The sequence below is a fragment of the Tarenaya hassleriana genome, unplaced genomic scaffold (assembly GCF_000463585.1).
Source record: "Tarenaya hassleriana unplaced genomic scaffold, ASM46358v1 Cleome34, whole genome shotgun sequence".
NCBI classification, from domain to species: Eukaryota; Viridiplantae; Streptophyta; class Magnoliopsida; order Brassicales; family Cleomaceae; genus Tarenaya; species Tarenaya hassleriana.
The window spans coordinates 1,158,847-1,178,845 of NW_010966542.1; the positions used below are offsets into that span (position 1 = coordinate 1,158,847).

The following is a 19,999-nucleotide window of genomic DNA, read 5'->3' on the forward strand; positions in this document are numbered from 1 at the left end:
CATATTATAAAAATGGCGTCGTTTTCGAACCGAATCGTTCAAAAAATCTAAACGACAATATTTCTAATATATCGAATCGAATTTTAAAAAACTAAAAAAAATCGGAGTTTTTAAAAAAATTTACAATTTTTTCATAAACTATCGAATATAATTTAATATCCGATTTTATATATATTTTTATTGAATCGAATAAACTGAATTGAATATTATCTCTAGTTTATATGGATATACGTATTACTAGTTATATATATGTACAAGTAGTATACGAATATATAAATGGGAATTTAAATGGTTTACACATGTTTAATGGATCGACCCAACCCAACCCATTGTTATTAACATATCGACCCAACCAAACCCATTTATCATTGAAATCCAAATGGGTTTGGATCCAAATGGGTTGGGCCAACCCAATTGACATCACTAATTGGAAGGATCCGTAATTGTTGAAGAAAGAACAAGATGTTTCTTTTGTCTCTTCCAAAAAAAAATAAAGAAATAATTAATATATTCAAGATAATTATGTATTTACAAAATATCGTAATTAATAACTTGATTATTTTTAGATAATAAATAGATAGAAACAATGTTTCTAATCATGGCCTTGCACATCGGATCATCAATATCAAGTACAAAAAGAAACTCCAGATATTTGATATCGTGTGTATCATATTTTTTAGAAAATATCCAACCGTGGCTGCATAAATGAGCATATATATATATATATATATATATAATATGCATATATGATTGTAGGCGATTACAATTGGTCCCCGGGGGAGGGGCAGACGTGTCCATTAACAGAACGAGTGTAACCCTATGTTGGGCCGTGAAAAAAGAGAAACAAACTTAATGGGCCTCAAAGTATATTACAATACAAGAGAGGCCTTAGTGAGCCCTAACTGACAATGTTACCCTGAGGGCCCATATTTAAAAACCTATTATACCGAATTGAATTGAACCCATTAAAATTAAATAATCTTTTCGTCTTGAATTTTCAAAATATGAAATCACCAAAATAGAATTAACTGAATTTTCAAAATATATATATATATATATGTGTGTGTGTGTATGTATATTATTGTATTGTCGATTAATACCCATTTTATACTGTATACAATATCCAAATAGACCTTTTTATATTTTTATATATCAAAATTATGAAACTTGGTTTCTTTCCTTACACAAGCAAATCAAATCAAATTGAATTGAGATTTGGTTATAATTATAATTAAATGTAATTGAACCAAATCAAATTGTAACCGGAACAAAATAAACCGATTAAAATTGAATAATTATTTAAATTTTGATAAGAACATAATCCAAATTAATCGTAACCAAAGAATTCGCATCTGAATAATAAGAGGCCAAATATGAAGTCTAAAAGACATGTCCACCTCCTTACTCTAAACTACCAAATTTGCACAAAAATACAGTTTATTTTTCAATTATAATCTCTCAACTATAAATTTATCATCAAAATTCTAAACTATTATATTTATAAAAAATCTTTAAAATGTTACAATTATATAAAAATAGTAAATTATTCAGAAAAAATATCATAAATATATAAACAACTTTATAATCCTAAAATTTAATATTAAAATATTAAATTTTTGACATAAAATAAACTATATGAAAATTTTTATTTTATATAATTGACAAAAATTTTAAATAGAAATTTATTTTATTTTTAAATTTTTTATATTTATCACAACAAAACATCGTGACAAAAAGAATGAATCGGACAAGAACTTGGTTGAGTGAGACAAAGTATCATATTTTTTTTTTGTTCATTATGTGATTTTCAATCTTTTTCTGAAAAAGAAACTCATTCTTTTGTAACCCTACAATCTCGATAATAGACTTTCTCAGATTTCTCGAGAGCTAAAATGAATATCTCTTTCGAGTTGAACTCATAATATCTTGTTTTCATTTACATTCGATATGTGTGTGATAGTTACCAAGACAGGTTAAGGTTAAGGTCGCGATCTTCAAAACGCAGGAAATGATATGAGCCCCGGTTACGATATAGGAACCTCAAACCATATGGTTTGAATTGATACACCAAAAGGGCTCTGAACAGGGTTAAGGTCGTGATCTTCAAAACGCATCGGCATAAAAGAGAGAAGAAGCCGTAATAGGAACGGTCCGAACCCAACAGGCTGAGTTGGGTTTGACCAAATTTCGGCTTACTTAATAAAAGCCCAAATCAGTCGCACCCAACACAATCTCTCTATATGTTTTATCTTTAATTTAGTCTCAATAATTTCATAAATGTGAAAAAAAAGGACAAACATGAATGAAGCTTGCTCTAAGTAAACTGCAAAGAGATCAACAAAGCTACAAACATTACAACCCCTACTTGCACTATCTTCAAACACACCTAAGATAAAACATACAAAACATAAACATATCACTTTGCTAAATCTTGTCAGTGTTCACCAAACAATGTCCTGTTTTTTTATCCCCTAAAAACGTACACGCTTGCTGTTCCGTCTGATCATCCATGGCGGTGGCAATGGCTCCTTTCAGTGTTCATCTCTGCCGCTATGACTTGAATTTCCTCCATTGCCGAAAATGCCGCTTTTAACTTGCCGGCTGCCTCCTTCACTTTGTCTTGCTGTAACGTAAAACAAAAACAAACAAATGGGCATCGATCTTTCTCTTAGTTATCTTATATATTTGTTGAAAAAAAATGTTAAGATAGAGAGAATCCAATTCCTAAAATCGTTCATGTTTTAAATAGTATAACTAAAAGGATAGATCTTGACAATCTTTTAAAATCGAAAATTTCCTGTAACTGTATAAGATAATGTTTCAAATGAAGTGTCTGTGTCTCCCTGTATGCATATACATCTAACATTAAATGCGTGTATGTCTGTATCTATGTGTCCAATGTATATGCAAAAAAGAAAAAACCAATATACTTAGATTGAATTGACATTTTAAAATGGTATCTCATGATAGATGGTATAACATTATTAACAAATCTCATGGGATAAGATTGAGAGTTCGCCAACCAGAAACAACCTCAAAACCAATCCGGTAAGATTCGGAAGTAACCCGAAATGCAAGATGTATGTAATCAAGTTCACTTTATGAGCTACCAGGAGAACTATTTGACTTACTAAGAATTCATATTTTCTCTCGAGGGCTCCGTAGTCTGCAGCTTCTTCTTCTCGGGGAACTTCTACGGCTGTAGCATCCTTTATTCATCATCATTTTCACACACAAAAAAAAGAAGGATTTGGCATAAGTATTGAATCATTATATTTATATATATATATAAAAGGTTTGGCTATGAGGAGAACAGTCAATGTCCCATATATGACAAGAACTCAATGTCTGTAAAGACTCACTTGGGTTTCTTACCAAACAAACCAGAAAAGATCTTGGATACAAGAACCATGTTTGAGACACCGACAAAAGAAGACAGGATAATGACCAATTCTGATGTTACTCCAAACATTTTCCACAATTCAGGGAACAGTCTTAAGTAAGAAGCATACGCTATTAGACAAATTTCCAAGAAGAGAGGGAAGCAGATTCACCTTTCTAGGCCTACCCCTCTGCCTCCCAGAATGAGAGACGCTGATAACACTGTCGATCTTAGGTGGCCGACCTCGCCTCTTGGCTGGAGCCACCACCGTCTCCTCCACGATTTCAACAGACGCAGCATCAGATTTCTTTGGCCTCCCTCCTCGTTTTCGTGGGTCATTAACAATGATGGGCGAAACCCTCTCCAGGGTTGACACGGGCTTGGACTTCCTCGGCCTACCGCGTCCTTTCTGTTTCGATTCCGCCATTGGAGCAGCCTTCGAGCCCACCGGAGCTCCGTCCTTCCTAGGACGTCCCCTCGGTCGCTTGGCCGGTGGGGCTTCATCAGTCACATCGTTCTGATGGAAATCGGGCTTACGCTTCGGCGGTCGACCACGGCCGCGTTTATGAACAGCTGAATCAGTGACAGCGGTGAGTTCAGAGCCTTCGGGCTGAAGTTGGTGGACCATCGAGTCGTCGAGCAGATAAGAAAGCGGAATTTGGGGAGGAATACCAGAGAGAGAATTGAGAGATCTTGTCGCCATGAAAGCAGCACTGTTCTTCTTCGAGCTATACACGCAAGTCAACAAGAGGGCCGTCAAGCAACTAATTGAGTCAGACTTCAGAGCAAACCCCTAAAACGGACTTCAATTGGAAGCTAAAATACAAAACACAAATAAATTTTGCAGAAGAATTCAGCTTTTCGCGATTCATTCAAACGCTAGGGTTTGAACGTACCCCGCTGAAATGAAGGAGAAGACCCAGGAAGAAACCCTAACCTAATCCGGAGGAGGAGGACGAGTAGAAAGGGACTTAGCCTGAAATGGAGACTAGAGAGGGAGGGAGACAGCGAGAGCTCCGGAACCAGATTTAGCCGGGTGGGATCCAGTGAGAGATGATGAGTCCGTCCTTGAATTTATATGGGCCTCCTCCTCCAATCTACCCACACCCTGCCAACTGTAACTTCGATACCAAAAAATGTGTTTTTTTTTTGTATCGAGTGAATTTCCATTAATTATTACAAATACGATATACATGTCCGTCTTCAATGGGTACGAGGTTTGTGTCTTAATGTTAAAGAGTGTTAAGGTTCAAATGCATTGAATAAGATAAGAAATTCGCCATTTTCACTGTTTAGATGCCGAAATCTACACACAAAACGGGGAGAGACTGTAAATATGAAGTCGATTCCAAACCCTAAACCCCAAAACCCTGGATTTGGTTATGATCGAAGATAACAATCATTTGCAGCTGAAGATGACAAATTTTCTCACAAACCACGATGAGATTACCAAGAAAGTAGAAACCCCAGGAGGGCAGTTATTCATGAGAGGAGATCCTAATTTGTAGATGAAAACATAAACCCTAGAACAAAAACAAGAACAGAAAGCAGAGTTGGGAGAAAAAAAAGATCACCAGCAAAGCTACAAAAAGAGACAGAGCCAGACTGTGGGAGGAACAACATGAACAATGAAAACATATCCCTAAACACTTTACAGACATTCTCTACTTCCATTTCTCTCTGCAAACAAACCCTATTCGAATTAAAAATCCTTAATAAAGACAACAACACCTAATCCGGAAGATGATACCCCAAACGCCAACATCATCACTAGAAAGCTCTGTCCTTCAGGGTTTTACTCTCAGAACAGTGCTTCTTGCATAGCCTCTGCTTCTGTCTGTGCTTGTCCTTGTTCTTGCAGTTGGTCTTCTTGATGGGATTCTGGTTCGGGGTTTGGCTCTTCCTGCTGCACTTCTTCCACGCCATGCGGCTCACAAGTAGTGTCCATTGCGGTTAGCCCTTCGAGCTCCTGGATGGCTCGCACCACTGCCTGGTTTTCACTCGTTGCCTCCTCTTTCAACAGGTTCACTGCTTCCTTCACTTTTTCGTGCTGGATGGCGTTTAACCAAATCAAATAAGAGAGGGGGAGAGAGAGAGAGAGAGAGACCCAACTGTTTTGAAAAATTGATACTAACCAAAAAATCAAACTTTCTCTTGAGTTCTCCATAGCCAGCATCTTGTTGCCCATAACCACCTCCTGTTGCCCATTGCGCATCCTATGTTCAATAATAATCGGCAAGAACATTAAGGCAAATACAATGGCTCACAAAACAAAATTATGTAAGACTCGACAGCTTTCAGCAAGAGAGAAAGATTCATAAAATCAATCAAATTTCCAGCACCACGCGAAGAAGAAAAACAGATATACACGCATCTGACCATGACAACGAAATACTCATACTTGTTTCGATGACAAGTTATCCAACAATGACCCTCTATGAAGGCGATTGCAATGGAAATATTACTGTGTACCAAACAAAGCCAGCCGCCGACCACTTGCTCTTAATTATCCAACAAAGGCTATTAAAAAAATAAAGGTAAAGATAAGCCCGTACACATGAAGAATCTATTTAAACTCTACGGACTGTTCAGACAACAAACACATTTTTTAAGCACAAAGTGACAACGCAAGAAATCCCACCAACTTTTGAACTTTTTCTGTCCCATATCAGCAGATTCGTAAAATGTCAAACACTCAACAGTCTATGTCAGGAAACTATCTCCGAGCAGACTCAAGTGTGGCCAATACAGAGTTCGATGAAGCGGAAGAGACGTGGAATACCTTTCTGGGTCTGCCGACGGGTCTTCCTGTACGAGATACGCCTCTCTTGGGCTTCACAGGCTTGCGAATAACACCGCCGATCTTCGGTGGCCGTCCCCTTCTCTTCGCCGGCAAAATCACCGCCGCCGCCTCTCCACCTTCTGTGTTAAATGGAGCAACGGCGACGCCAGTGTTAACCCTCTTCGGCCTACCTCGGCGTTTGGCACCGTTCGCCACGTAAGCAAACACGGTTGCTGGCGCCGCCACAGATTTAGGCTTCCTCAGCCCTCCCGCAGCCCTCCGACCCGGCGGCCTTCCTCTTCGTTTTGTGATCCCAGCCGCAGCAAAATCAGGCGCCGGCGCCGGCGCCGGTGCCGCAGGGCCATTCTTTCTAGGACGGCCCGGGAGGACGACCCGGTGGTCTCCTGGCCGGCTGGACCTCTTCGGCGGGTCCGGAGACAGACGTATTGTTTTGTTCCCAGTTGATATGGGGCTGACCGTTGAGCTGAACAGGAGCCTCACTGGGTTGAATATCGGGTTTGGGCTTCGGAGGTCGACCGCGCCCGCGCTTCTGAGCAGTCGGAGCAGACGCTGCCGCTGGCAGACCGGTCTGGTCGGACTGAGGCTGGGCGGTGGTGGTGTAACTGGGGGGATCAGATCTGAAATCTTCGAGACCAGCAGCGGCTGCGACGGCGATACTCGTCGGTGGAGGGGTGGACGCAAACTTGTAGGATTTCTTTACCATAACAAGGATACCGCTGTTTTTCAGAGTCTTCAGATGGTGAGTCAACAAGGCACCATGAGCCAAAGGTAAGCCCGTGAACACTCGCTCGATGTACCTCGAAATCGCCTGTTTGCTCGACCCATCAGACTCGTTTAACGCTGCAATTGCTGAGCATATCATCTGCTCAAACACAACAGAAAGCCGTAAATTTCACTACCCAAATACAGACAAAGAAACCCTAACCGATCCAAAAACTACAGTAACGAAGCTACATGAGCTTACGTCAGAGTAAGGAGGGTGGCTGAAAGAAGGATGCGTAGGAGCCGAAGTTTCCGATTGTGGAGCCGGAGGCGGAGCATTCGTCGGCGGAGGTTGAGACAGCGGTGGAGCTTGAAATACATGATTGTTGCTTGCGGCGACGGAGGCAGGATTGACGGCGCCAGAAAAGAAGGGGTGACTCTGAGAGGCGGCGATTCCACCGGCGGCGAAGGGGGCGAAGGGAAATCCGGCGAACTGAGGAGGAGGATGGTGCTGGGGATCACTAGATAAAGAGAGAGAGGGATCCATGTTGTTTTTTAGAGAGAGAAACAGAGGATGGTGAGATTTTTTTCTTTTATTTTTTTGATCTTTTAATTTTTAGAAAGTAAGTTGGGATAAGAGAGATGCAACGGAAGAAGGGATGTGCTGAAAATCTGACCGTTGAAAATGTGATTAGTTTCTCATCTTCGACGCGGATCGATGATGTGTCATACCTTTTTGCCATTGTAATTTTGAGTTTTGTGTTTCTTTACTGATTTTCTCTCTCTCATCATTCCATTATCATTATTTATTTTAAATTTCTGAATTTGTTATTAAACTCCATAAAAGTTAAAATTAAAAACTTCCAAATTGGAATATTTCCATGCCAAATTGAAATATTCGGTTTCTTGAAAATTTAGAGAAAAAAGCCACAATAATTTGGTAAATTTTAGACAGAGATTCATGTAAGGTTAGTACAAGAATTTTATGACATTTGCATCCCATGCTTACGGAAGTTGCAAGAAAACGACAAGAAGCAAGCAACACATTCAATGTTACAAACGAACATCCCCTACCAGTTATGGGCCTAAGTCCAATTATAAAAGGCCCAAGTATTGGAATAATACAGTTATGGGCCCAGGCCCATTTGCAAATGAAAAATGTTTGGTAATTGGATTGGATCCCACCCGATTGACCTGACCCGTTTATTATACCGCCATGGCGCCATATGTTGAGAGATGTCCCTCCCTCTCTCGGAGAGCGCAGGAGCTGTATATATAGCTTCTCTTCGTTGTTCCGTTTTGTTCGAAATAGATCCGATTTCTACCGCAGAGACCTTCAGTACGGCAGGATGGCTCGACATAGCCTGTACGGAGGGAAAGACAATGATGTCGAATACTACGGCGAAGACGATGACGAAGACAACGAAGACGACGGTATCGATGAAGACATCGAATCCATAAGGCGCGCCTGTATAATCGCCGGCGCAAATCCCGACGAGATTATCCCACCGACCGATGGTTTCGGCAGCGAAGGAGGAGGCGGGGAGAATCAGTGCGGTTCTGCTGCGGCGAACACCGGCGGCGGTGGGGTGGGTAGGGTTGCCTCGGATTCCGACAGCGAAGACGACCTCGAGATGCTTCGCAGCATTAGGAACCAGTTCGCCTTGTCATTGGATGTATGCGAGGCGCTGGAGCCGCTCGCTGTTCTGCCGCCGGATGGGTTTTTCGATGACGATGATGACAACGAAGAAGAAGCCTTGGAAACCCTACGCGCTATTCGTAAGCAATTCTCTGCTTATGAAATTTCCGGTGAGCACCACTTGATTCCTGCTGCTTGTTTGTTTCTTTATATGTTGTCCGTTGATTCTTTCTCTTTTAATGTCTAGGGAAAATTTGATCATGGCCCTTGGGCATAGTAAGCTATTGTTTATCTGTATGCCTGGCAAATTGGGAATAGTCAACTTTTGGTTCTCATGATAGGAAGCTTCAATTGTTGGAAGATAAGCTTGCTCCTGGTCTGATCAGTTTAGTTTTGTCGTATGAAAGTGAGTATTACTTCATGAGGGAGACTAGGAAGACTCAATTTCGGAGCTTGTCTCGAGTGCTAAGGTTCCCAACTTTTGGATGCGTTTGATTTGATTACACAAATTCTCGGCTCAATGTTCCTTTTGGGTAGATACCGGCTCTGTGCTAATAGGGCAACTGATTGAGGCTTTCTTCTTATCCTATTTATGTTTGATTTCTGACATAACTTCCAAGACATCATTTGGCAGACTGTCTTATAATGTCATGTAATGCACGGTGGGTACATGGGACGTTTGAGGAGTGCTTGTTGCATTTTTTATGTGGTTGTTGGTTTGAAACTTGTAGGCATAAATAATATGTCTATTGCCTTCTTAAGATATTGCATGTTCTACTGCTAAAAATTTCTCTATTTCCTTTCCAGGTGTGGGGGGAAATTTCATGGATGATCTTTCAGGGAAGAAACAGCAGGTACATGCATCTGGTACCGCCTCAGGCAATGAAACTTCGAGTGAAATATTGGGTAGATCTAATACTTGTGATAGCTTTCCAGATCATCAGCAGCCATGCCACACAGTCCTGAATTCTGAGGCAATAAATACTGGTAGCGATTTTCTTGATGCAAATGAAAAAGCTGTTGCTGAGCCTCTTGATCAGCCCGGTACACATGGATCATCCCTTCTGCAAGCTGGGGGCTCGAGCTTACCTGAATTTGCGCATGCTTTGTTTTATGCAATAAAGAAGAACAGGTCGTACCAGAGATTGCTTCAAGAAAAATTGACCAAAATTGAAGCAACGATTGAGCAGAACAAAAAACTCATGGAAAAAGTTAAAATTTTTAAAGATTGTCAAGCCTATTGCAAGAAAATAGCCGGACAGGCATTATCTCAGAAAATGGATTATCGTATCCAACTATTATCAACACGAAAGTCAGGGCCTTCTGACAGTTCAGAGGTAATATATTTTGAATTCTTTATCCCACCTTTTATTTTTCAAATGGTTTACAAATTCGTGCTGCTGCTGCTGCTTCTCTGTTGCATAATAAGAAATATTTTCTTTTTTTGTTCCCTCTCATTGTTTCTTTCTAGGGTAATGGTAAAAAGGCATCCCCTTTGCTGTTTGGTCCTCCAGAAAATCCTCGTGTGGCAAACTATCAGATGGCAATGGCTAAATATCCTCTGTCGGTTGACCGCAGATGTTGGTCTGCAGCAGAGATTGAAAACCTTGGAAAGGGTTTAAGACAACAAATTCAAGATAGACTCCTTTCAGATGCAATTGATCGTTCCAGGTACTCCCTTAAGAACGTTAATACACTTGTGTATCCTCATTTTGACGTGTTGTGTTCATTCGTATCATGCATTATTAAGATGCCTCTTTTTCTCTTGTCTAACGTTCCCAAATGTTGTCGTAACATCACTTCATTGATAGCGAGGGATCTACGAATGACGCGGACACCATTGTTCAGACAATCCGAGATCTTGAAATCCCACCCGAAATGATCAGGCAGTTCCTACCCGAGGTAAATTGGGATCTGTTGGCGTCAAGATATGTCAAGCATCGTTCTGGAGCAGAATGTGAAGCCCGGTAAACATCATTAATTGCAAGATTGAGAATTGTTAGAGACTAAACCTTCAAGGAATCGATGGATGCCCATATTAACCACCTATAGTTCTGTAAATTTTCTCTATTTATCTCATCAAATCAAATTACAGGTGGATGAACTGGGAAGATCCCTTGATCAACCGCAGTGCATGGACTGCCGAAGAGGACAAAAATCTACTGTTGATTATTCAGGAAAAGGGTATCAAGGACTGGCTTTGTATTGCGGAATTGCTGGGAACAAGCAGGACTCCATTTCAATGTTTGGCTCGATATCAGAGGAGCTTAAATGCCTCCATATTGGAGAGAGTGTGGACTGAAGAGGACGATGACCAACTCCGTGCTGCAGTAGAAGTTTATGGTGAGAAAGATTGGCAAGCAGTTGCGTCTGTATTAAAAGGAAGAACTGGACCCCAATGCTCTAATAGGTCAGTCAACGTCAATCACCATGCATACTATGTGAATGGGGGACGTATTCTCTTTAGAAAGCTGCCCGCCATTTTGTACAGAAGCAATCTAGCAGTTAGCTCTGTGATAAGATTTGAAAATTCTCAAAATCAGTAACTTGATATGGATCTATATCCTGTATAAGTTCTAACTGTAGGATTTGGATAAAGTGCAATTGTTATGGCTGGTATTAAGTAATTTTGTTTTCCTTGTTATCTTGGACTCATTATGTCGTTAAAATTCAGATGGAAGAAATCGTTGCACCCTAAAAGACAAAGGGTAGGCAGATGGAGCTCTGAGGAAGACAAACGTCTGAAAGTAGCTGTGAAATTCTTTGGAGCAAAAAATTGGCACAAAATTGCTCAGTATGTTCCTGGTCGGACTCCACCTCAGTGTCGAGAGAGGTAAATAAAATTCTGAGGGATCAAACTCGTTGTAGGATATTTGATTTTTGGGGTTGATGTTGATTCTCTCTCTCTGTTTTTCAGATGGGTGAATTCTTTAGATCCTAATGTGAATCGCAGTCCATGGACTGAAGTAGAGGATGCAGAGTTGAGAGCCGCAGTCGCAGACCTTGGACATAGCTGGTCTAGAATTGCTACCCGTCTGCCTTCTCGCACTGATAATCAGTGCTGGAGGTATGATGTATAGGATCTTAGCAGTCTGACAATTATCTCCTGTGTATATGTGTGTGTGTGTATATATATCTATGTATATACATTCATGCATATTTATTTGGTTTCTTGTACACGTTCTCTAGATACGCTTCACATTGAAACATACTTTTTCACATTTTATGAACAGGAGATGGAAGGCATTATATCCCCACCAAGTCCCTCTTATACAAGAAGCCAGAAGGTTGCGGAGGGAAGCTATTGTAGGAAACTTTGTTGATCGGGAATCAGAGCGTCCTGCTCTTGGGGTTGGTGATTTGGTGGCACTACCTATGATATCCCCTTTACTTGAACCTGACCCTGAATCTGAAATCGTGGCCTCAACAAAGAAACGTAAACGCACAGTAAAGTGAGTACCATACTTCCTCGGTGTTTGTCCTTATTCTATTTTTTTTTGTGCCGGCTGCCTTTGATCTGATTCATCTTTTTTTGCTAAGCAGAAAGAAGCCTGGAATCGAAGGTAAAGCAAATGAGGCGTCTTGGTATGTTGTCTTCAATGTTTTATGTGATTCTTGGATGGAACTCCAACCCCATTAACTTTCTTTCATTCTGTTTTTTATTTGTCTTATTATCGTTTATCTTGGTGTGTCTGAATAATCAGTGCTGCTAAGAAGAGCCGATCAAGGAGGTGTGGGAAAGGCCAAGAGGGATGTTCTTCTGAGTTGTCTGGACTTGAAGAAGAAAATGTGTGCGAAATTAATAATCCAAAACCCAAAAGGAAGGCAGTGACAAACCAGTCTTTGAAAAACCGAGGAAGAAGTAGAAGAGGAAGCGAACACAAAGAGGCAGAAGTTGTTCAGGAACACACTATGACATAGACGCCGAGTCAATGTAAAGAGTGAGCTGTTATAAGAGATGAAGACGTCCACTTAAAAATCTAGTGAAAGAGAAGGACTACAAGCACTCATGACACTGGTCTGGTCGGGAGACAAAATAGTAAAAGATTCTGTGGCTGGTGGTGGTGGTGGTGGGTAGGGTTGCTGATGTCAAGTCTACTTCTCTCTCTCGACCACAGTGAAGGGTCTAAAGAAAGAAAGAAAGAAAGGTGGCTGAGCTCGTGGTTAAAACGAGGCTAACACTTTCACTACTTAAGAGCCGAACCCGAGACTGACCCTCCCCCTCCAAAGCTTTCAGGACATGTGCTGGGGTATCTATCCATCTGTCTATGGATATGGTAATAAATATTCTCACAGGCTGATCTGATTGTCTGTTGGCAGCGCTTTGGTCTCTGTGAGAGGTCTCTTGGGATCTTTGCATAAAATGCAAAGGGCAGTGTCTTTGTGGATAGCTGAGTCAAGAAGCTGAAGCAGATGATGTTGTGATGAGTTTTAGTTGGCTGAAATGGAAGACAGCCTTTGCAACCACAGCCACTATACTGTCACGAGAAAAAATGGGTAATTTTTTGGGTGACAATATATACACATAAAAATTTCTAGTTTTTCATTCATTTAAGGATATCCTCTTTGATACAACTTTACCTTCGCCGTTTCTCTAAATTTTAATTTTTTTTTACGCGAAAAAAAAAATCGATACTCGTAATTTTTTGATATGTTTGTACTTTAATATTTATTTATTTTTCAAAGATGAGATAGGTAGGAATTATATTTTTTAAAATTTGTATAAATTTGTTGACCTCATAATTGTATTCAAAACATATTATAAGGTGGATATCCTGATTGTTTACTGATTTTGTTTGAGTTTCTGACTGTTTTTATTTTCCGGCCTAACCATTTTTACATTACCTTTATATATTCTGATTTTAGTCGGTGGATATAATTTTCGATAATTCGATAATAACAATTATTCATCATTCGAACCTCTATTGTAAGATATATAACTAGAAATCATAATATCTAGAAGTGCGAAGTAGTTTTCTTTGGAATATATATGCATATCATACTCGTTACCGGATAAATACGAACCGTGACGATACACAAGATGGAAAATATAACAATAAGTAAAATACCAAATTGATCAATGATAGATAAAATTAGTAAAATTTATTTAGGTTTTGATCTTCAAGTGAAAGAATTTGAATCCATCACAGGACAGGATGGTAAGTCAGTGCCATCAAAATAAAGACAAAATGCTGTTACGAATGTCACGTGACCAAAAGATGAACAGGGAAGGGCATAAAAAGAGAGCGATCTAAAAAAAACAGAGGTTCCAAGGCATATAAAACAATTATACGAGAGAAATGAAAGGAAACGGCTTTTGTTCTGTATTTTTTTTGGCATGTCCGCTAACAATCATCATCAATGGACAAAGACAGCAACTTCTTCTTCTTCATGGCATCATCATCTAGAAACGGCCGATACCCCAGACTCTGATGATTCCATCAGAGTAACCGCTGAACAATGTGTTTCCATCTGCACTCCAGTTCAAGCTCGTGCAGTATATCACCTGCATTTCCCCACCATTAGCCCCTCACCACTTGAATCCAAATCTACCCTTATCCTCCTCTTACACATCTATCTATCCATACCTCTCTTCCTTAAAACACATTCACACAAAACCCAGAATCTGAAATATGCAACATTCCTAACCCACCAACGTTGTCATTATGAGAATCAAGGGTCCATAATACAATCAAATTTTGCAGAGCATCCAGGCAATGTCAGTCTAAGAATGTTCAGTGTTACTCTTCGTCCAGTATGATTGAGAGATAATAAACAAGGAATCAAACATTTCACCACCATAATGGTCAACGCAGCAAGGAAATTTCCATCGGCAGATCAACGATTCCCATTGAAAACCCAGACGAAAACAATACATTAACTCTATGAAGAAAAGACATACCTTCTGCTTGTTAGCGGCTCCAGTGTCGCCATCAGACTTCTCTGCCTCGGCCTTGAGATCAACCTTCAAGTCCTCAACAACGCTCTTGCTCTCCAGATCCCATATCTTGATACTCTGCTCGGTCGCAGCGCACAGCCAGTACCTGTTGGGGCTGAAGCAGAGCGAGTGGATCACATCACCCGCGTCGAGGGAGTACAGCTTCTTCCCCTCCGCCAAGTCCCACAGCAAGATCATGCCGTCTTTCCCGCCACTTGCGCAGAGAGAACCGTCCGGTGACACCGCCACCGTGTTCAGATAGCCCGAGTGACCTACGAGCGTGTTCCTCAGCTTGCAGTTCTGGAGATTCCACACCTTCACGGTGTGATCCCATGAGGCCGAGACAATGGTCGGCACAAGGGTGTTGGGGCTAAACCTCACACAGCTCACCCATTCCCTGTGACCTTCAGATTGATCGGAGATAGTGTACTTGCACTCGCCGAGCGTGTTCCACAGCTTGATCGTACGGTCACGAGACGCCGACACGATCTGACGGTTATCAACGGAGAACGCGACGGAGAGAACATCCTTGGTGTGACCGACGAATCTGCGGCTGGAGACGCCGGTGGCGAGGTCCCAGAGACGGAGCTCGCCGTCCCAGCTTCCGGAGAGAGCAAACTGACCGTCGGAGGATAAGGCGACATCCTGAACAAAGTGAGAGTGACCGGTGAGTCTCCGCTGAGGAACGCCATAGGACTTGTCTTCCTTGGTAAGTTTCCAGAGGACGATGGACTTGTCCCGGGAAGAGGAGACGATGAAGTCGGCATTGTCGACGGGAGTGGCGATGGCAGTAACAGCATCGGCGTGGGCGCGCATGGTGCCCTTCAACACGAGTCCCTCGGCCATTGTTAGGGTTTGCGTAGAGAAAACTCAGTCTTCTTCTTCTTCGTCCAGAGGAGGCAGCAACAAGCAAATGAACGACGCTATTTATATTCGGCTGAAGGAACTAGGTCTTTGTGTGGTGTCAGTTTCGGAATCAAGGGCTTCATTTGGGCCGAGTTTATGGGCTCCGTATGGGCCTTATAACATGAAGCAACAGGATCTGCGTTCGTTAAATAAATTAAATTGTCCCTGGAAATAGGCCCATATTACATTCGATTATCAATTATTGACGGTCCATTATTATGTTAAATGTTATTTTCTATCATATCAGCAGCTGATACACGAGCTAATTATGGTTTTAGAGACCAATTAAGTCGTGATGTTGTCTTTAGTTTACTTAATCATGACGAAATTAGAAGTATTCCAAATTTAATCTGCTTATTTTTTTTTATGAATAATTGTGGTTTAGTTGCCAATCCTTAACATTTACATTAATTATATATATAAAAACCAAAATGATATAAGAAAATTAGTTCAAAGCAACCACCGGCCTTTCCTTAATTTCCATTTAAAATATATATATATATATACATACTTTATAATTTCCATAAAAATATTCTAATTTCGTTACCTTCATCTTTAGAAATAGGATTAATTTTTCGTCGATTGATGCCTGTTGAAATACTGAGGGATGGAGATTCGGTTTACAATTCAATGTTTCAAAAAGGGTTTGTGGTGATAACTCTCTCTTTTTCTCTTCTCTTCTCTTTACCCATCGGAGCGATCACAAGCCAAAAGCCATCTCTCTCGTCGGAATTCCTCTCTCTTTATCGCCGGAAAAGAGCTAACAAGACGAGAGAAACTTCATCTTTCTATCTGCGTGTGTGTATCTTGGAGTAATCTTCGACTCGCTGTCTGAATTCATTCCGGTTGAAGGGTTTTTGGCGTGATTCCTCGGAAATGGATTCCTGGATTCCACTTCAGTAGCTTCAAAGTCCATGGGTTTCGTCAGGTTTGTTCTTTTAGTTCGTCCTTCGGAATTTCAGTTTCAGGCTCCGCTGGCTACAGATTTTGTGGGGTTTTGCTTGTGTTTGCGACTGGGAAATTAGTTTTTTCTTCTCTGTGGAAAATTAGGGATTTCTGGAGGAACCATAGGAGGAAGATTTTCGTGACGGCGGGTTGCGTGGGAAGTGGGTATTTGCTCTACAAACTATACCATGCCCACACTCGTAGGCTCGCAGACTTGGAACGAGAGCTCGCCATCGAGCGTGAGAATGAAGAACTCATCAAAACCCAGTTAAGTCTGAACACTAACCGAGGAAAATGCCTCTGGGGCTTTCTGAATTCATCGCATTTCTTGTGCAAAATCTAGGTTTCTCAGTAGCTCTTCGTTTTGTTTTCCGGTGATGATCCTTTAGAATGAAAGCCCATTTCGAGAACATTCAGATGATCGCCGATGCTACGACACTGCCTCATGCAATGCAATATTTGAGCGGTCGTATAATGAATGAGATCGATGTTTCTATCATTATGGAGAGCCTCAATAAGGGAAAAGGAACGTTGAGTCCATCTGAGAAGCTTCAGCTTTGGGATAAACTCAAAATTTTAAGTATGCTTCTCATTCTTCCTCTGTTCCTCTATATATCTGTTTCGAATTGGAGATTCTCATCGGAGGTTTTCTCTTCATATTTTTTTCCTCCAGGCTTCACTAGGATGGTTTTGTCCCTGTGGTCAGTCACAATGCTAAGCTTGTACATTAGGGTTCAAGTCAACATTTTGGGCAGACATTTGTATATTGACACCGCTAGAGATCTGGGCAGCTCACATCTACTTGTAAGACAGTTTAATGCCTGATGAACCATTATTATATACCACTGCACTGTTCTCGGCTTCTTCCATTTGCGTGTCTAAACGTGAGAGAATATAATTTTCCTTGCTCATGCCCGACGAACCGTTTCAAGCTAATTCTTTCTTCATTTCGCTGAAAGTTGTACACTATTATCGCAAGCGTATGAATATTTTCTTAGCAGCTATGGTATGATGAAAGTTTCTTATGAATGCACTACCACGGGGATTTCCAAATTTCATTAATTTTGAGTCATGGCCAATCTGGATTAATATTTGTGGGGTGATATATCCTATGTTTTGCGCCTTTCAAACAGAAAAAGTTTTTCGCTTCAGAAAGTCATGTTAGTTCTGTTCTGATTCCTACTGTGTTGGTTGAATTATTGAAACCGCTCCCTAACTCGTGATCTCTCAGAACATTTTTGCTGCTAAATTTTTTGCAGGAAGACTTAGATCTCATCGACAGAGATGACGAACAAAAATTCCTTTCAAGTGCTGATTTCCTTGCTACCCGTGGCATGCCTGGTTTGATTTCTAATATTCAGGGGGCAGTCATAGAAGTTCTCAAGGGGTAAGTTTCGAGTGTACTGCTGAAGATATCTCGCACCTTTTCCTCCTTACCATTGACTAAAGGTGTGTTGGCCTTACTAGCACATGTCTTGTAGGTCATTACACTTTGACTGTACTGGTTAGTATTTCGTTTTCACATCCTATCCTTTCCAAATAAAGGGTCCATCGATGTTCCGATATGGGGTTTAAGCTTTGATTTGTTGCAGCATTACAGGCGTTGACTCCACCTGGTTCCCATAACATTGCAAACACCTAAATTGCTCCTTTTTGCTTTTTGTTTGCCATTTTTTTCTTATCAAAAGAAAAATGAAAGTCCATAACGCTTACATTTCTTTGGTTTTTGGGCTCTACCTCCTAAAATATTAAAATGTGATATTTTAACTAGAAAGGATCTTAAAATTTTAAATGATTTACAAAAGATTTAAGAACAATTGACTTTGTTTAGAAACCATTTTTTTAGTTTCTCAAGGGTCTAGTCCCTGCAGCCAGGAACTTCGAGCTTTGTGTTTATCAACTTGGTAGCAAAAATGTAATTTGTGTCATTAATCTTAAGCTAAAAGTAAGAGCCAACAAGCTGCAACAAGTAGACTCTTTGGTATGCTGCAGGTATCTGTTGCAGTAAATGGAAATTTGTTTGATGTTTTCTTGAACAGCCCGTATGCTTATGTGCAGAAAGCAGTTGAAGGATGTTTTCACAACCAGCGTTCTTCAAGAGACAGTGATGCAGATTTTGGATGTGTTCATGAGCACTGGAAGTCCCCATCACTGGGTGGATTACCTGATGATACCCCAAGAGACAAGACCCTCAAGAATCGACTCAAACTCTTCAGACAATCTCACCAAAGTTTCTCCTTCCAATGTAACAGTGGCCAAGTTCGATCAACTCATGGTTGAAACCCGAGAAGTGCTCACCAGGTAACGTCTCTGCACCTTTTTCCACGATATGACTCTTCCTCTTCTTTACACACTTGGGTGAGTTCTGAGTCTACTGACCAAAGTTTCATCTTCCTTCAATGTTTTCATAGTTTGATTTTACAAAGCAAAATAAAGAACCCACCAATGTCTATGGTCTCTTTCTTCTTGCAGCACCGAATTCACCAACATAGCAGAGATATCCCTGAAGACGTTCACCGCAGCATTGGTAGAGGAGATGGGAACTGAGGGCAGTCTGGGAACGGGGGGGATGCCATTGGCGAAACTCCTACCGAGGATTGAGATGACGATACCGGTTGTTACAGCAGAACCGGGCAAGAACCGGTTCTTACAACTCATCCGGGATCTGCCTGAAGTTCAGCTCTTTTTCACTCTCTTATACGCAAGTATGCCGCAATAGTCTTTTTAGTGTCCTCAGATGCAAAAATAATGCCCCTCTCTGTTCTCTCTCTTTTTGGTTGGGATCTTAGCATCAAAGTGAAAGGAGAGTAGGGTGTTTGTTGTTAGTTAATGACATTGTTTGGATTACTGAACTATTTGACAAAAGGGTCACACCTCTGTTATTGGTTTTCACATTGTTTTCCCCAAAATATAGGCTTTTTCAATACAAGTCATTCCTGGTTTTTTTTTTTTTTAAAAAAAAATTCATCATCATCACGCACGGCATTGTGTTGTGGGCTCTATTTCACTGTTATACACGGCCCAGTTTGGTCGGACAATTATGTATATATCGATGCAAGTTTTTTTAATTTACGATTTTATTTTATTATTATATTTTAATTGTAGTGTTTGTAATATTTTACATGATTTTAAGATTTGTAGATATGATGTTTTTTAATTAGTTATTTTGATATTTTTATTTTAGGGATATTTTTGTTGAAATTTTTATATGTAAACGTTTATTATATTATTTTTTGTAATTGCGTTGCAATTATGAAAAAAATTATTATTAAACAAAAAAGTTTGAAACTCGATTCGAATTCCCCCGAAATTCTATAGGGCCGTGTTTTAGACCTCCAATATAGGTACGAAGTTTTATCGGGTCCAAATGTTTCAAGTCTGAATCAAACCCGGTCCGAAATCTCCGCCGGTTTTACACCTACTTTTCTGTTTTTTTTTTCTTTTAAAATTTATTCATATTGAATAACCAATATTGATAAAAATACAGAAGTTGCATTTTGGCTCTTAACATGGCACAGAAGGCAAGTGCTGATTTGGATCGGTTCTTGTTAAAACTCTCGAGCTTCTTCACATAATATCAAAACTAATCTTACTTTACTATATAGACTTTAGAACATACCTTTTTTAATCTAATTTTTTGTGATCAATGTAAACATCATATTCTGATCACAACACTATCATCTT

At 40.4% G+C, this 19,999-nt stretch overlaps 5 protein-coding genes across 7 annotated transcripts; 2 read left to right on the forward strand and 3 right to left on the reverse strand.

Moving 5' to 3' along the window:
• Positions 1-2,290: 2,290 nt before the first annotated feature.
• LOC104821831 (putative DNA-binding protein At1g48610) lies at positions 2,291-4,455 on the reverse strand. Its single transcript, XM_010552836.2, has 5 exons — positions 4,320-4,455; positions 4,055-4,110; positions 3,555-3,955; positions 3,132-3,209; positions 2,291-2,623 (listed from the first exon to the last, which is right to left on the reverse strand). The coding sequence occupies exons 2-5, from the start codon at positions 4,083-4,085 to the stop codon at positions 2,504-2,506; spliced, it is 630 nt and encodes a 209-aa protein (XP_010551138.1). The 5' UTR covers positions 4,086-4,110; positions 4,320-4,455; the 3' UTR covers positions 2,291-2,503.
• A 381-nt stretch (positions 4,456-4,836) lies between these two features.
• On the reverse strand, positions 4,837-7,493 carry LOC104821833 (translation initiation factor IF-2-like). Its single transcript, XM_019203471.1, is given in 5 exon segments — positions 4,837-5,432; positions 5,518-5,598; positions 6,165-6,543; positions 6,545-7,047; positions 7,150-7,493. Coding segments are annotated over 5 exon segments (1,497 nt in total). The 5' UTR covers positions 7,435-7,493; the 3' UTR covers positions 4,837-5,183.
• Positions 7,494-8,137: 644 nt separating this feature from the next.
• Positions 8,138-13,265, forward strand: LOC104821834 (snRNA-activating protein complex subunit 4 homolog). 3 transcript variants are annotated; one of them, XM_010552842.2, is made up of 11 exons: positions 8,320-8,696; positions 9,334-9,380; positions 9,455-9,863; positions 9,998-10,197; positions 10,338-10,493; positions 10,622-10,936; positions 11,201-11,359; positions 11,444-11,593; positions 11,760-11,978; positions 12,070-12,111; positions 12,231-13,264. In XM_010552842.2, the coding sequence occupies exons 1-11, from the start codon at positions 8,403-8,405 to the stop codon at positions 12,445-12,447; spliced, it is 2,208 nt and encodes a 735-aa protein (XP_010551144.1). In that variant the 5' UTR covers positions 8,320-8,402; the 3' UTR covers positions 12,448-13,264. The 3 variants fall into 3 exon arrangements, with proteins under 3 accessions (XP_010551142.1, XP_010551141.1, XP_010551144.1); XM_010552840.2 differs by having other exon boundaries at positions 8,138-8,696; positions 9,334-9,863; positions 12,070-12,089; positions 12,231-13,265; XM_010552839.2 differs by having other exon boundaries at positions 8,138-8,696; positions 9,334-9,863; positions 12,231-13,262.
• Positions 13,266-13,652: 387 nt separating this feature from the next.
• LOC104821835 (receptor for activated C kinase 1B-like) lies at positions 13,653-15,375 on the reverse strand. Its single transcript, XM_010552843.2, has 2 exons — positions 14,429-15,375; positions 13,653-14,032 (listed from the first exon to the last, which is right to left on the reverse strand). Exons 1-2 carry the CDS (start codon positions 15,308-15,310, stop codon positions 13,931-13,933), a joined length of 984 nt encoding a protein of 327 aa, XP_010551145.1. The 5' UTR covers positions 15,311-15,375; the 3' UTR covers positions 13,653-13,930.
• Positions 15,376-15,963: 588 nt separating this feature from the next.
• On the forward strand, positions 15,964-19,244 carry LOC104821836 (peroxisome biogenesis protein 3-2-like). Its single transcript, XM_010552844.1, has 7 exons — positions 15,964-16,298; positions 16,421-16,582; positions 16,705-16,895; positions 16,989-17,119; positions 17,575-17,702; positions 18,374-18,616; positions 18,788-19,244. Exons 1-7 carry the CDS (start codon positions 16,285-16,287, stop codon positions 19,032-19,034), a joined length of 1,116 nt encoding a protein of 371 aa, XP_010551146.1. The 5' UTR covers positions 15,964-16,284; the 3' UTR covers positions 19,035-19,244.
• The last annotated feature ends 755 nt before the right edge of the window (positions 19,245-19,999 follow it).

What these genes read in the sequence shown, in the direction of transcription:
- LOC104821836 (XM_010552844.1), top strand. An exon ending in TGGGCAGCTCACATCTACTT is followed by an intron (nt 17,120 to 17,574) that starts GTAAGACAGTTT and finishes AATTTTTTGCAG; the next exon opens with GAAGACTTAGATCTCATCGA. An exon ending in ACCCGAGAAGTGCTCACCAG is followed by an intron (nt 18,617 to 18,787) that starts GTAACGTCTCTG and finishes TTCTTCTTGCAG; the next exon opens with CACCGAATTCACCAACATAG.
- LOC104821835 (XM_010552843.2), bottom strand. Translation starts at nt 15,310, where the DNA reads ATGGCCGAGGGACTCGTGTTGAAGGGCACCATGCGCGCCCACGCCGAT. An exon ending in GAGCCGCTAACAAGCAGAAG is followed by an intron (nt 14,033 to 14,428) that starts GTATGTCTTTTC and finishes GGGGAAATGCAG; the next exon opens with GTGATATACTGCACGAGCTT.
- LOC104821834 (XM_010552839.2), top strand. Translation starts at nt 8,237, where the DNA reads ATGGCTCGACATAGCCTGTACGGAGGGAAAGACAATGATGTCGAATAC. An exon ending in CTCTGCTTATGAAATTTCCG is followed by an intron (nt 8,697 to 9,333) that starts GTGAGCACCACT and finishes TTTCCTTTCCAG; the next exon opens with GTGTGGGGGGAAATTTCATG. An exon ending in GGCCTTCTGACAGTTCAGAG is followed by an intron (nt 9,864 to 9,997) that starts GTAATATATTTT and finishes GTTTCTTTCTAG; the next exon opens with GGTAATGGTAAAAAGGCATC.
- LOC104821831 (XM_010552836.2), bottom strand. Translation starts at nt 4,085, where the DNA reads ATGGCGACAAGATCTCTCAATTCTCTCTCTG. An exon ending in ATCTCTCAATTCTCTCTCTG is followed by an intron (nt 3,956 to 4,054) that starts GTATTCCTCCCC and finishes TCACTGATTCAG; the next exon opens with CTGTTCATAAACGCGGCCGT. An exon ending in AGAGGGGTAGGCCTAGAAAG is followed by an intron (nt 3,210 to 3,554) that starts GTGAATCTGCTT and finishes TGATGAATAAAG; the next exon opens with GATGCTACAGCCGTAGAAGT.